Source organism: Rhea americana, unplaced genomic scaffold, assembly GCF_003343005.1.
Source record: "Rhea americana isolate MKP2758 unplaced genomic scaffold, rheAme1 scaffold_252, whole genome shotgun sequence".
In the NCBI taxonomy this organism is placed as follows: Eukaryota; Metazoa; Chordata; class Aves; order Rheiformes; family Rheidae; genus Rhea; species Rhea americana.
The window spans coordinates 899,665-914,261 of NW_028186371.1; the positions used below are offsets into that span (position 1 = coordinate 899,665).

Below are 14,597 nucleotides of genomic sequence, written 5' to 3' on the forward strand. Positions count from 1 at the left end.
GCAGCGACCCCACCGCACCGCCCTCCGCCCTCACCTTACTGCCCTCGCCATGCCGCCCCCTCAGCGCCCCCACCATCCCGCTCGCACCTCGTCGCCCTCTCCGCACCGCCCTCTCCGCACTTCCCCCTTGCACCTACTGCCCGACCCGACTGCTCCCACCGCAGCCCCCCGCCAAACCGCCCTTATCGCGGTCCCCGCAGCGGCGGTGCCTGCCCCGGCTGCACACCCGGCCCTCGGGGACGAGCCCGCCCGGGGGTGCCGGGGTGCCCGGGGGCGCGCCCGTCCCGTCCCGTCCCGGGGCGGCCGCTCGGCGAGGCGGCGGCGGCGGCAGGTACGCGGCGCCCGGCGCGACGGCGGCGGAGCGGGCGTGAGGCGGCCCGGCAGCCCTACCTCCGAGTCTACGTATTTGGTACCGGACATGCTGGCCCGGGCTCGGTGGCGGTTCTGCCTCGGGTTTCTCTGCGCTATAATTTAAACGACCGGAGGAAGGAAGATCCGTGTTGTAAAACAGCTAGCCAGGGGGAGGCAGCTACGCGGGAGAGAGCTGGCCGCCGGCCAGGGGCTGTTCTCTGCGTTTGGCCGGGATGACAGGAGCGGCAGGGCTGGGCATCTCCGCGGCGCGGCCGCGGCTGGGAGGGGAAAACAACCCAGCCCCCGCAACGCGGCGGCGGGCTGCCCCGGCCCCGGCGGCCGCGGCCGCGGCCGCGCCGCGGAGCTGCTCCCGCCCGCCGCCAGCCCGAGCTGCTCCCCGGGGTCCCCCCGCGCTGGGGGCGGCGGTGCCTGGATGTGGCAGAGCTGCCGGGGAGCAAGGAAGCAGTGAGGAGATGGAAAACTTTAGTTGTGTTGCAGAGCGGAGCGAGAAGTGAGTTTGCAGGACTTTTTTTCCCCTGCCCTCCCTTATCCCCCTCTGACAATAGTTTACACATTGCCATTAGCGCCCCAGGAACAATTGTGGAAACTTGGCTATCCTTGGGTCGAAGAAAAAGAGACTTTCCCGAATGGTTCACTTCAAAACTATGCATTTTATTTAACAGCATTAAACATTTAACAGTCCTGCACTTTAACTGTACAATATTTTTTCTTGGGAGAAGACTGAACCCATGCATGTCTGTCATGCATCTTAACCATTGGGACTTTACTTTTAAAGAGGCATGGTGGGATGCTGTGACACTGCCATGTGTCCTGAAGGTCCCATGCAGTGTTGTTATAACAGCTCTCAGGGCCCCTTATAGTGTTCAAGACAGTTCAGGTTAGGATTACAAAGGCACTGCTCATCCATAAACTATTAGTTATGGCCCTGTATTTTTTCGTGTTTGCAATAACCATTTTCTGCTAGGAAAACAACTTACAGTGTAAGATTTGTCACATTAACAGAAAAATAAAGTGAGGTTAGTGTTATGCCATTTAGCACAAATTTGCAGCAAGAGAAGCAGAAAATTTCAAACTGCACTATATTTGGCTCTGGCAACTCAACAGATARATAACCTCAAAAAGGCCATTGGCTAAATGGAAGTAGACTCCACAGATAAATGCACCTGTTAAAAATGCAGGCCACATGGACATCTATTACTGAAATGGTCATCAGCAGTGAACTTTAAGAATTTCTGTTGCTCACAAACTTTAGAACAAATGCCTTTGAGGTGGATGCTTCCCAACTTTCCAAGTTGGTTGTAATTTTTAGAAGTAATTTTATTGATTCAATAATTTGCTTAAATCATCATTAAAATATCTTCTGTTTTCCAAACATTTCAGTGTGTGCATAAAGCTAAATGGGTGGACTGAGGGACATAGTCTCATTTAAAATTGTCAGCCCATCTGAAGAATGACAGGTCTTTGTTTTATAGGCTAGGAAAATTTTTTAATTAGTCAGTTTTTTTGCATGCACACCAGAAGATTTTCATCATTCAGTATTACTGCATACCTCAAGGATGACTAAATTAAGAGATACATTTGTTAGCTTTAAATGCTACACTTGGAATAATTTCTGTGGAACTGCAGCCTCCTTAAAAAAAAAAAAAAGAAAAAGAAAAAGAGAGAATCTCACAGCACTAGTGCAGCTAGAGAAGTACTAGAAGCTGGTGGAATTTATAACCTCTATGAGATGGACCTCAGAACCGGCTACTTACCAGCTGAAATGGCCTGTTGCGTCTGATGAACCTTAAAAGTGCTTATTTGAATACTATGAAGATGTCCTACAGAGAAAAGTACATAGGTACTAACAAGTTACAGAGGTGTGGGAATTACGCCTGCAGGRACTAAAATCACAGCCCATTGCTACATGGACCATCATATGAAAAATGCACTAAAACTGTCTTTTCATTGAGCTTTGCTGTGTATCTTTACTTGACCTTGACTTGATATATGCTACTTTAGCTGGCCACCTCATTGCCTTTCTTCCTTCTCCATCACATCAGCTTTGGGCATTTTATGCCTAATCTTAATAAGTTTTGTATGCTCCAAAGCTTTGCTTTAACTGAATTTTCAAACCTTAGGATTACCTTAATTGAGAGCTGACTGTAAATACAGAGCAGCATATGTGCAAGCTGTGAGCAGTTCTTTCCATTGTGAGAAAGTTTTTCTTACTGGCAGGAAATATTTCTTCCAAAAAGCCCAGCACAAAAATTGGATTGGATGAAATTCCTCAAACAGCAATGTCAGAAAGTGAGTCATGAAGGTGAACTGGATGTGCATGACTGCTCACTCTCTTTGACTGATATCAAATGCTCCCCCTCCCTCCACTCCACACACCTCCTACCCCCCCTCCTTTTTAGTTGTGTAATTATTGTGATTATGCTATTAGCAATATTCCTGATATATTCCAAAGTCAGTAAGGTCAGTATCAGCCCTGGGAACTGTTTTCTTTATGTGTAGTCTCAACAGCATCCAGGCCATCAGATGACAGAGATCAGCGAGCAGCCTTCCTTATGCAGGACACTTGCAAAACTAAGGCCTGGTGGAGGAAGATCGCTGATTTTCTTAGTGCCTTCTGTTCAACTACTGAAGTGCATCCACTTATTAACAGTCTTGGGAGTTTTGCTGGATGAAAGCCTAAGCTACCAGAACCTTTGGTAATGAGCTTTTATCAGCTGTGATACTGTTTTCTCCTTACTGTGTAAGCATTGGGATGGCTTTAAAATGAAGCCTGATGCTTTGCTCATTCCATGATTTACAGATTTGGAGCATTCATGGTGGTTGGTCAGTCTCCATCCTCAGGAGGCTTTCCGTATTTTAAATTTTAAGTCATTGAATCTGAACTTAGGTGGGTGCCCATCATCCCCAGTTTAAAGAATTTATACAGTGCTGTCATGTAAGGATTTTTTATCTGGCCTGGAGAGCTGAGATTATTTTTGCCTGTCTGTGGTGTGCTAGTACACTGGAACTCACTCCGTGAAAACTGCTTGTGTGCACAAAGTGTATTTTCAGGGTGTTGAGGTAATCTTTCCCCTTATTTTTGGGGGTTCTGATGAGGCTTAGATGTGAGTTAGGTGCCAAGTTACTCAAGCAAGAGCAGTTCTAGGCATGACTGAAAATAAAACTGGAAGTACGGCAGGAATGTTACGGGAAAGGGTGGTGCCTACTGAGTTTAGGCATGTTTCAGGTTGGGTGGCAGCTGAGCAGGGATTACAATTTTGGATGTAAATGCCTGACAGCCATCTTAATCCTGCTTTAGGTGCATACTTCTTTTATTAGAATTAGTCCCCGTAGGTCTTGATGAAGACAACCAGCAACTGCCTTGGCTGGTAAGGCAAGTAGGTTGAAAGCTTAATTCTGTCAACTAGATGTAAGGTTTTGAGACCTTGAGCAATTTGAGTCACACTTTCCTCGATCTCTTTTAATGTCAAATTCCCTGACAAATGCCAAGCTGGACCATACCCATTTGTCTCAGTGTTGCTACTGTTGCATAGCCTTCCACCAGCTCTGATGTATCATTAACTGTACTGGTTTCCTATAAGCATATCAGACTGTGAGAACTATTCTCTAATGGGACTCAAACACCCGCTCCTTGAGGTTTAGGACAGGACTTTTTTCTAACCAGCTTTAGCTGCCTAGAAGTTTTATGCCCAATCTTAGTTTATATTTGTAGCATTGGGATAGCTGTGATAGCATAAAGAAAAAGGGGAGGCCAGGTACATGGGGAGAAGAAGTAGCTGTAATGAAACTGAATTAGAAAAATAGACAAGTTTTCCTCTAAATATGAGATAAAAATGGGAATCTCTACATTTTATTCCATCCAAGTGTCTAAAGTAGGATATGCTTAGCTGCCTTCTGAAGGGGCCCTTCTTTCTCTGCTAGAGACAGCATGAAAGGGAGTCTTTCTGGAAGGTGATACAGAGCACAAAACCATCCTAGCCCTTCTGAATTGCCCCTACTGAAGCCATTTTCTTTTCGTTCTCTACCAAACAAAATCAGCAAGATTAGTGTCACTAGGATAAAATTAGCCTTTAGGAATTCACCTCTCATTTGTGAACCATTGCGTGAAGAAAGCACCTCAGTTTTTACCATGCACAGTTATGCTGGTTCAGTCAACTCACTGCAGGTTTTTAGCCCTAGTTTTCTGTGCACCGTGTACTAATGGACAGCACTGGTAGAAAATGCCTGGTGTTTGACCTTGTTCCATTTGCATTTTCTTTTTTAAAAACAAAAACACATCTTTTTCCATGTACTTTTAAAGCTTTTCAGCAACAGTTTTATCTCTGTAGGTGGGGGAAAGCTCACACCCTGTAAAAATAATGAACTTACTATTCCTTGGCTTCTCCTAAATATGAGTGTGTGGTCCAAGTCCCAGAGCAGCAGGGATAGTCTGACCCTTTCAGTCAGTGCATGCTTTTTGGATAGCTGAGAAGAGTCTCCTCCTTCACTCATATGTCAAAATTTCAGTTAGGAATTTATTCAAATTTATATGGTGAACAAGTAAGGTCAGGAAACATAAGATACAAATATAAACGTTCTGCAGTCACATTAAAAGGATGTTACTCAATAGTTCTCATAAGGAATTAGATTAAATTTCTTTGTGAACTAAAAGAAAAAAAAATAAAGACAATTCTGAGGTTAGTTCTATATTTGTTCTTCCCATGAAAAATGTAATACTGACACATTCTGCACAACAGAGCTAAATCTCCAGTTCATGATTGTAAGCCTAAGATCTGCGGTAGCATGAGGCAGGTTGGAGTCTGAACACCTCATACTTTTTTATCAATTTACCCTCAGAACTCTACCTTTCTGGACTCTTCTTTTTGCTCAAATTCTCATTTGTAAGTTGCTGTTATTGCATTAGCTGGTATGATTTGCCCACAGTTCAGAAGACACAGCCACAGTTAAGGAATCTGTCCCTATATGTAAGAACACAGTTCAGTGCCAATGCCCACTCAGTCCTTGTTGTCCAACAGCGCTATAAGCTATTGATAGTAACAACTGTGGCAGAGCTTTTTGATGTGTGCCAGTACTGTCAAATCCACAAAAACCAGAGAATACTTGCCAGGCTTCATTGCCTGGGGCAGATTCACACCTAAGTATTGAAAAATCTGTGTATATTCACTCCCTTTCCTTTCACGGATGAAGTAAATGTATCTGCCAAAAATCTAGTGTTTTCTTGCAAGTGTAAAAGCCAGTTTGGTATTTTCTTATAGTAAAAGCATCTCTTCCAGAGAAAGATACTGCTGTAAAATACGCAAGAAACTAACAGCTTTAATTACTCAATAAGATCTTTTTTCATTGCAAGCTTGCTTTAGTCTTGTGATGCAGTTAGAGAAATGATAAAAAGAATCAATTAATGACAGACTGAAAAGCATCAAATAGCAAGCAGAAAGGCTCAAATCAAAATAAGAACAAGCCAAATCATTCTATTTGATTCTCTGCAGGAGCTAGAGCTGGGATGACTTCAGTAAGCTATTTAAGAATACATATATCCAGTAGTGCATGACCTAGAGTGATGTATTTTTCCCTAGGAAATAATCTCAAAGTTTGGATCCAGATCTGAGTTCCCGCAAAGCTTTTTATGTGCAAAGAATATGTAATGTTAGCTAGCTTCTGTAGAGCAAGAAAAGGAAAATTCTGCAGGTCATCTATAAATAAAGCATGAATCCTTTAAAAAGAATTAAGCATTTTTCTAAACATAGCCAAAATTCCTCACTGAGAGACCTGCTTCAGAGAAAACATTCTGTTTGGGCTTAATCCAGCACAGAGAGATGCATCACTTTCTAATATAAGTTGAATTCAATTGATAATAGTGGAACTGTATTGATGCTCATTCATGTTTTTCTTTCCCTGCATTTTGGAAAAAATTACATAGTAGTCTACGCTCTTCTACATTTTACAGAGCTTTTAAAAAAGTTGAAGCTGAAAAAATTAAGTTAAAATATGAAAAAGCTGACATTTTATTTTTTTATTATATACCTCTTGTTTGATAAGAAATCTGTGACATTATTTTAGAAAGCAACAAACTAAATCATACAAAGACTTTACAATTGCAGCTTATCATCAGTATTTATATAAAACAGCAGCATAAACCCATCAGAAGGCTAATGTAATTTTAATGTACCTCTGCATATGTTCTGTTACTCTGGTTTACAAAGTTTAATTAGGTGCAGAAGAAAGAAGAGCTCTTTATGGGTTAGGCTTTAAAGCAGTAAATAAGCAAAACAGCGAGTCAGGTCAATAGGTGAGGAGAATTAGACAAGGATACCAATTACACTCATGTGCCTTATATAAGAGCTTGCTAGCTAGTTAAAGTGCCTGCATAGTGTCTGTCATTTTAAATATCACAATGTTGCTGATAACGCACAGAAATAGCAGGGCTGCATTTACTGCAGCCCACTTTTAATAGAAAACAATTCTCATAAACAGATATTCCCAACTCTTTTGCATAGTGTTGTAAGAAAACACTTATAATCTTTGCTTTTACACACAACTATATATAAAAGATATACTAGAATTGCACAGCAACACTTAAAAAATCTGCATAATTTAAAAACTGAAATTTTATTTATCTAATTTTTAGTTATCTTTTTTTTGCAGTGTCTCACTCTTTCTGCTTAGTAAGTTTGTTAGAATACAAATACTATAGAAATAATGCTTCAAAGAATAATGATCAAGTGCCATTTACATACATACAAAATATACAGCAAAGTTAACCTCTCATTAAATAAAATATACAGATTAGCTGATGTTCCAATCATTAGCTAAAACCTTATTTTAAGGGATAAACTTCTGGGGAGCTTTTCCCCAGTATGGTAGAATTACACACCAGTTCTCTTATCTGTATGTTGCATGCAATGAGTCATATTCCTTTTACCTGCTGCAAATAGTAATTGAGCATATCATGCCAAGGGCCAGAATGATCTCTGGTGGAATCCAGTAGTCAATGTGAAACCCTAGAGATCAGTGTCATTCAAAGTGTCACATCCTACCAATTTAAATATTCATTGAAATAACGCCAGTCCCAGTCATAGCAATTTAAAACATTATCACTGTGATGGCTATTAAACCTCCATAAGAATTCTTCTGTAATCTAACAATCAAAGTGTCATTAAAATAAAGTGTTGCCAATGTATTTCACTTTCCTTCTGTTGTTAAAATAGTAAGATATGAAAACTGCCCGCTTTTTCTTAAATTGATCCCTGAAAAGAAATGAAAAATAGTATGTTCCCGCTTAAACCAGCCATTGTTATTGTGACAGTTTGGAGTGAATGGTAAGTGCTTGCATGTTACATTAGCAAAGAGGTATAACACCTTCTGCAATTACATACAATTATAATTTTTGCATTCCTGACAGTTACTCTTGATCCAGGTGTATATTAACCATGGCAAAGCATCGGCCTATGCTCTGAAAAAATGGTACAATGAAAACATCTGTCAGGCTCTTCCATACAGTTTGCACTGAAGGCAACACCATGAGACAGGTTTTCACGAAGGGCACCACAATCCTGTAAAGAAGAAAATGGAAGATTTGGAGATTACTGCTCCTATGGTGTAGCAAATCAAGATGGCAAGACTCAAATGTGAGATTTTATGGAAGAGGACAGTGATTTTATTAACCAAAATCTTTAAGCAAGTTGATTTTGCCCTCTCACACTCATTCTCCACCAGTTTTGTTGCCATTCATATTTCATTCATACCTATCTAATATTTCTGTTACAAGTTGCTTCAATACAACAGAAACAATAAAATAATCTTTACTTACATTTGATTAATACTGTATAAAGACATGACTATGTCCAGAAAATGGGATGTTGCTAATCCTGGCATGATTTTCTTTTATTGGTGAGACACTAAAGTAGGATGAAGTCAAAACTCTTAATCAGGGAAAAGATATTTTTATTTACTCAGGGTAGAGCCACACACTTTTAAGAATTGTACTTCTTGCCTGCTAAGCACTAGTGATCATTTGTGTATGCTCTTCCTACGTCCCAGTTCCAAAGCAATGTCTTTAGCAGTGGCTTACGCCAAGCACACTAACAACAGAGGAGAGCCAGAAGTGCACATAGGGCTGGTTCACCAGGGCCAGCAGTTACGTAACAACTAACCATAGTATTGCAGATTATTCTCTTTTTTTAAAAAAAATCATTTACTGGCTAAAACCCCTAGTCCTTTCCTTTAGTTGGATGTTCTTATTTGGGTGCAGACAAATTAAATGTATAAATCATTTATGTAATACTGAAGTGGTGCTAGAACATGGTTTTCAAAAATCTCTGACGTATGTAATATGGCTGGTTCCTAAATGAGGTCGAAGGAGCTAGAGATTCTTTTCACAAATAAACCAAATTCCATTCTAGTTTGCTATTGCATTCACAATTTAAGAGACCTATATTTTCCCCATTTAATTCAATTGCAGAATTCTCATTGACTTTAGTGGAAATATTTACTTGCTATTTTATTATAGTCTGAAAAAATATATGAGTATTGCGTTTTTCTAATAAACACTACTTAAAACAACAAAGCGGAAAAAAATGGCACGTTAAAAAAAAGTTGAAACTTAGACATTTTAAGAGTCAAAATGAAAGAGTTATTTTCAACGTTTATATAACTGGATTCTCTGCTTTCATCATACAAGTCAACCAATATCCTAATAGATCTGTGCTGCACTCTAAGCTAACCCCAATGTATTTAAGCAGAACAATTTTCCCAAAATCTTCTATTTCTTTATCTCTGCTGAAACAGCAAGTAATATAGACAGCATATAGAATCATGAGTGTTACTGGAATATATTCTACAGTTTTAAACTGAACCTTATAAACTACTGTGTTTTATAACCACATGTATGTCACCATATATAGAATATATAACATCTACAGAATAAAATTACAGCTTCACATGTTATAATAAGGTTAATAAACACCAATAAAGTGCATAGGGAAAAATGGTATTTCTCCAAGCATTTCTGGTGGAAAACACCAGAAATGGCTACTCAGCTTGTGTTGACTTTGCCCCTTTTCCATTTCATCTTTGTTCGTAAGGGCTATGTCACTGCTTCTTTCCTGGCATCTAAAATTCATTTGGGATTTTTTTTTTTAATTTTAATACAACTCAGTTGCAGATGAGAAGCAAAAGCTGGATCCTCTATAGACAGGATCACTGCAGACATTAACAAATTAAACAAATGCCAGGTTATGGAAGAGTGTCTCAAAAAATTGCCAGGAATCACCAAGATTTGACTAGGGAAGACCRGAAAGGCAGAGATCAGAGTACTTAGGTTTGCTAAAGACCATCCACTCAGTGCCAGAACTCAACCTCTTCTGATAATGTTAAATACAATACATAGCAAATTATTTTTTTTTTACATTTATTATCTAATTTTATGCTAAATACATGCAAAAAATAATGTAGGCCTATCTCCATAGGAGGATATGTGAAACATACTGACAACAAAAGCTAATTAATGCAAGTCATTTTTCATTTAAAAATAAAAGTTGGTCTACATAGACAAAAAAAGTTGAGTTAGACAAGAATTTCTCAAATATATTTCCTCAGAGAAGAAAATCCTTTCTCACAAGAAAGCATTAAAAAGTATGATTTATGATTTCTAAAATCTATGTACTTCTCTGTATATATATAATCTATGTGAATGTAAGTACATATGTATTGTGTTCTGCAAAGATTCTACGGTATTCTAGGCTTTCCTTCCACGCAGGATTTCCAAATCATCAGGGTGTGATGTGCYCTCCATAGGATAATCAGGCACAATTGAAAAATAAATAACGAAGTACCACATGATACAGTACAGAGAAGAAAAAGCTCTGTTGAATCTGACGCCCGAGCTGAAGCATGGCCAGGGTATTCYAACCACCTGTATGAGCTTGTGCTATGTACAYATATCCCCAAATAATCATCCATTCACTAAGCAGAAGAACTCACCTCTTTTGGGAGCTGTTGATCTGAAAAGAATAAATTAATCCTTTTGCTCCATGCTACCACTCTTGAGTCTTTCTGTTCTAGGCATGATATCTACAAAGTTATTCCCATCATCCCTTTTCACTTTAGTTCATATTACTTTTTCCTGTTAATTCCCAAAGGACACACTTTGTCAGGAACYAAACACCTATTGGAAATGGCAGAACACAATTTAATTCTCACTAATCAGGGTATTTTCAGACTGTCAGGAAGCAGCTCAGCTGTTCACAGATTTGGGCAATGTGTTTGGAGAAGTCATTTTCCACTCATTCAGATTTCTGCTTTTAAGTAAAAAAAAAAWAACARTAATAATAAAATCCCATCTTCRCCTGTGAAGTTTCCCAAAAGGGAATCTCAAAGATGCCTTAATTCTATTTTTAGAATACTGTACCATTTAGTGGCTAAGTTAGCCAATTCATGGTTTGCATGTGCATTATACCAGGATCTTTAATTAAAGTCTTGCAYGGTATTGCAGTATAAGCAAGGATTGTAACCAGGCCATATTAGCTAGCAGCTCTAGAGTGTCTTATACGGTCTCATTAGTCCTCGGGATATTTATGAGTGATCAAAGATAACCTCCAGAGCCTTCCAAGACCCACACATAGTATATAAAGTGTATTAAAACCAAATGTTTTGTCGCACAGCACCTGCATGGACTTGGAAAGACAAAACTAAAAAGAAAGCAAGACAGTATCCACCTACTTCCTTTTCAGAAGCCAAAGAATATAAGCTAGACATGAACAAAGGCCTCAAGGTAATATCAGATCACAAGGTGGGCCTTAATGGCCCATTTTACTGTGATTTCCTTTGATTTTAGCTGGTTGGTAGGGAGACAGTTTTAGTCCTACAGGTTTGAGTACAATAGCTAAGCCATACAAGTGGAGTTGTGCAAAAAGGAGTAAGAGATGATATATGTACATGTTCATCTCTTTGTGTATCTGACCCTGGCTACATCTTAGTGTTGTGGCACAAGCCACAGGGGACGATGTACATATATCCCCAAATAATCATCCATTCACTAAGCAGAAGAACTCACCTCTTTGGCAACGCACTGGCAAGTACTTGAGCACGAAGCTGGCTGAGGTCCTGTGTGAGTGGGTACAGAGAAGACTGCCCATTTCAGACCTAACACCCAGGTTATGGATCCCCAAATGAAGCACTGATTCTCAGCATAAATGCCAAGCTTTCATATGTAACACACCTGGGAACCTTCCAGACAAGACTACCACAAAATTCATGTGAGATTTGTTGTCCGTTGTCCTGACAACTTCCACAGTTTATATTCTGTGGTGAGAATGACAGCAATCTGTAAAAGAGAGGGATGTGGAGAAGTCGTCCTTCAAGCCTTCCTTGAACTAGCTTGTATTTAGGTCGTTAAACTGCTGGCTGGCACAATTTCAGCCCACTGTCTCTTTTTTAACAGGTAGTGTAAATTTGGATCCTAGCTCCAGGCAGCCAGTTTGAGAACAAAATCAGAATACACTTCTTTTTAATAGGTAAAAATGAAAATTAAAGTGTACTATCATGTATTTCGAGCGTGGTGCTGCTAATGGTCACGGGTTCAATTCCTGTATGGGCTACGCTGAGGGTTGGACTAGATGATCTCCAGAGGTCCCTTTCAACCTCACCATTCTATGATTCTATGAGTCTATGTATTTCTTACTAAGCTTTCTTTCTTCTTTCCATGATGTTCCCTGTGCTTGCATCTTTCTTTTTGCTGGAGAGAGGCAATATTTGCTTTCAGGAGCAACTCATGAGGGGTCCTTGATACAGGAGGAGTGCTAAGTCTGTTTTCCGTGGATTTTTAGCATGCTTAAAGAGCGGCAAGAGCATGTGTGACAACCAACAGAGCTCTGTGTTTGAAGACTTCCGAGTGTTTTAGAAACAGTTTCAATCTTAGTCTTGTAGACTAAAGCTCCCTGAAGACCAGCCAACCAACATCATCACTTTGATTGTTCGSGTGATGAAGACAAGGCACAGAGACTCTGCTAAGCCCTCCTGCACTTTGCCATGTGGGAGGACATGCCCAAAGTTTGCTGTGATGTTTCAAGAGCTTGAGAGAGGTATATTCTGCAATTCCCTTCCTCTCACCCACAAAACAAGGAGCTATTATTTTTCCAGACCAAATGGCACTCCACAAGAGCCAGTGCCATGTGTTTGACAGTCTCCATATCTCCRCTCTCTACTGCCTGTCTACTGTTTGCTCCTGTGCTACCCTCTGAAATACAGGGAGATACTGAAATCCTTACTCGCAACAAATTGGCAACACTATTAGCTGCACAGACCTTAACACACTGCGTTCCACCTTTGTACTGGAATAAATCTACCTGTTTCTGCRGGAAGACTAGACTGCCCTGGCTTTGGATCCCAGCACTGGAGGGGGCCCAAGGCAAATGTAGACAGAGCTACTGCGTTACATCGCTCTTTCACACCCATCCCATGTGCAAGAAAGACCAAAATGAAAGATTAGCTTGATATTGACAATGAAKTTAAGAAAAAAAAATTGACGGAGAAATAAGTGTGTTCACAGACCATCAAGGCAAACTTTTCAAAATCAAGTGCCACATTCAGACAGTTCTATTTTGGATGTACTGAGAACCTACAGTTCCTGGTAAAGCCACTTGGGACTATTTGCATAAATAGAAATTGACCTCGGAGTCCTGGGTCAGTGAAACTCATACATCTACACAGAGAAATCCAGATCCAAGATCATCAAGCACAAAAGTACAGTCTTAATAAACTGGACATTACTGAATTAGCCCATGGTTCCAGCCCACTGCTGGAACTCTGTGCACCCACCATACTCTTCTGCAGTCACGTGGTACAATACAGCCCATGACAGCTCACCGAGCGAAAAGTCTGGGCACGCTCTGTTCGTAGTAATTTGGAAACTAGAGAAGTAGCCTATGGGGTACTTCAGACCCTGAACTAGGAGGTGGGCAGTTCTGATTTAAACTGTAACTCCTCTGGATAGATAGAGGACATGCAAACTCAATGCTCCCAAAATTCTAGTTAACCAGTTTCCAAGGTGGCTTATGGCGATGTTGTCAAATCATAACTTCCACTCCACTTTCAAAACCCAACATTTCTTCAGTATAATCAACATCTTCATGATTCCAGTGCTAATCAAGTCAAACGAGACTTTACCCCAAACCCCCATATATGGAAAATCCTGGTTTGCTGGAACGATATTGATCACTTGCATTCATCTCTTCCTCTGCAGACTGATAGATTCTCAATTCTTTCCTCAACCTCATTCTTTTCCCTTCACTCTCTCCTTCTCCACAATCAGCTGCCTGTCTAGTCTCAAGAATCACCTCCCTGACATTTTGCCAGTATTTTCCATTTAAAGTGTATCAGCTTTGCTGTGACTTGAAGACCTACTGTATTTGCATGTGAACCTGGGCCACGGCCTTCCTAAGATCAGCTGGGGTTCTTCGCTTCTGTGGAAGTGCAGTGCTTTGGGGCACTGCACCTAGAGATGGCCATGGATCAGATGTAAGGCAGTGACAGTAGATTTTGTGGCAGTAAAAAGAAAGGAAATGAAAGTTGGGGCCTCAAAAGCTTTCTTCAGTGTGCGAGGATAAAATCAGAGRTAACCTTACTGAGAAGGCATCAGGTTGATAAGAAAATCAGAGGTGTAAGTAGCATTTCCAGTTAAAAAACAAGAAGCATAATTATTACTACACAAGGAGGCCAAGGCTGGAATGCACTTTGGCAGACACCATCCATGTGATGGGACAGACACGCTGCCCCAAGGAGCTTAAACAGATAAGAAAGACAGCTAGTAAGAGCCATATTAAGTGTTGAGAACTGAATCACAGCGAATACATTATTTCCATTTCTCCCCCTTTAGAAACAAAGTTCTTGGCTGCCTGCAGAGCTGGTGAWCTGGAACACCTTGCGGTGGCAAGTGATGATATGTACTTACCAGATGTGCAGGCAGCTAAGCACGGCRAAGATAATCCCAGCAACCAGGGCCAGTGGGATGGCAAGGACCAGAGTCACCAGCTTGTAGATCAGATACTTGCTGAGCTCAAAGAGAGCGTGGCTGCAGATCCAGACTTTGTCGAAGGAGTGAGTTAATTCCGGCTCTGCAATCACATCCTCAAACCCCAGCTAGAACAACAAACAGCAAAAACAGCAGCTCGGTCGGCATCTGCCTCTGGAAGCAATTTGCAGTTAGGCAGGGCTGGGGGCGGGGAGGGCAG

General features: G+C 40.8%; 2 protein-coding genes across 3 annotated transcripts in view; both read right to left on the bottom strand.

The window, feature by feature from the left end:
• The window catches only part of CAV1 (caveolin 1), an 18,367-nt gene extending 17,774 nt beyond the window's left edge, over positions 1 to 593 (bottom strand). The window contains exon 1 of one of the 2 annotated variants that reach the window (XM_085307097.1): positions 391 to 593. In XM_085307097.1, coding sequence (XP_085163223.1) covers positions 391 to 420 — 30 coding nt within the window. In that variant the 5' untranslated portion in view covers positions 421 to 593. The remainder of the gene's footprint in view (positions 1 to 390) is intronic. The other variant, XM_085307096.1, reaches the window with a different exon arrangement.
• A 409-nt stretch (positions 594 to 1,002) lies between these two features.
• CAV2 (caveolin 2) overlaps positions 1,003 to 14,597 on the bottom strand; it is a 14,705-nt gene continuing 1,110 nt past the window's right edge. Inside the window, exons 2-3 of the mRNA XM_085307079.1 lie at positions 14,318 to 14,505; positions 1,003 to 7,922 (exon numbers count right to left, since the gene is read on the bottom strand). Coding sequence (XP_085163205.1) covers positions 7,772 to 7,922; positions 14,318 to 14,505 — 339 coding nt within the window. The 3' untranslated portion in view covers positions 1,003 to 7,771. The remainder of the gene's footprint in view (positions 7,923 to 14,317; positions 14,506 to 14,597) is intronic.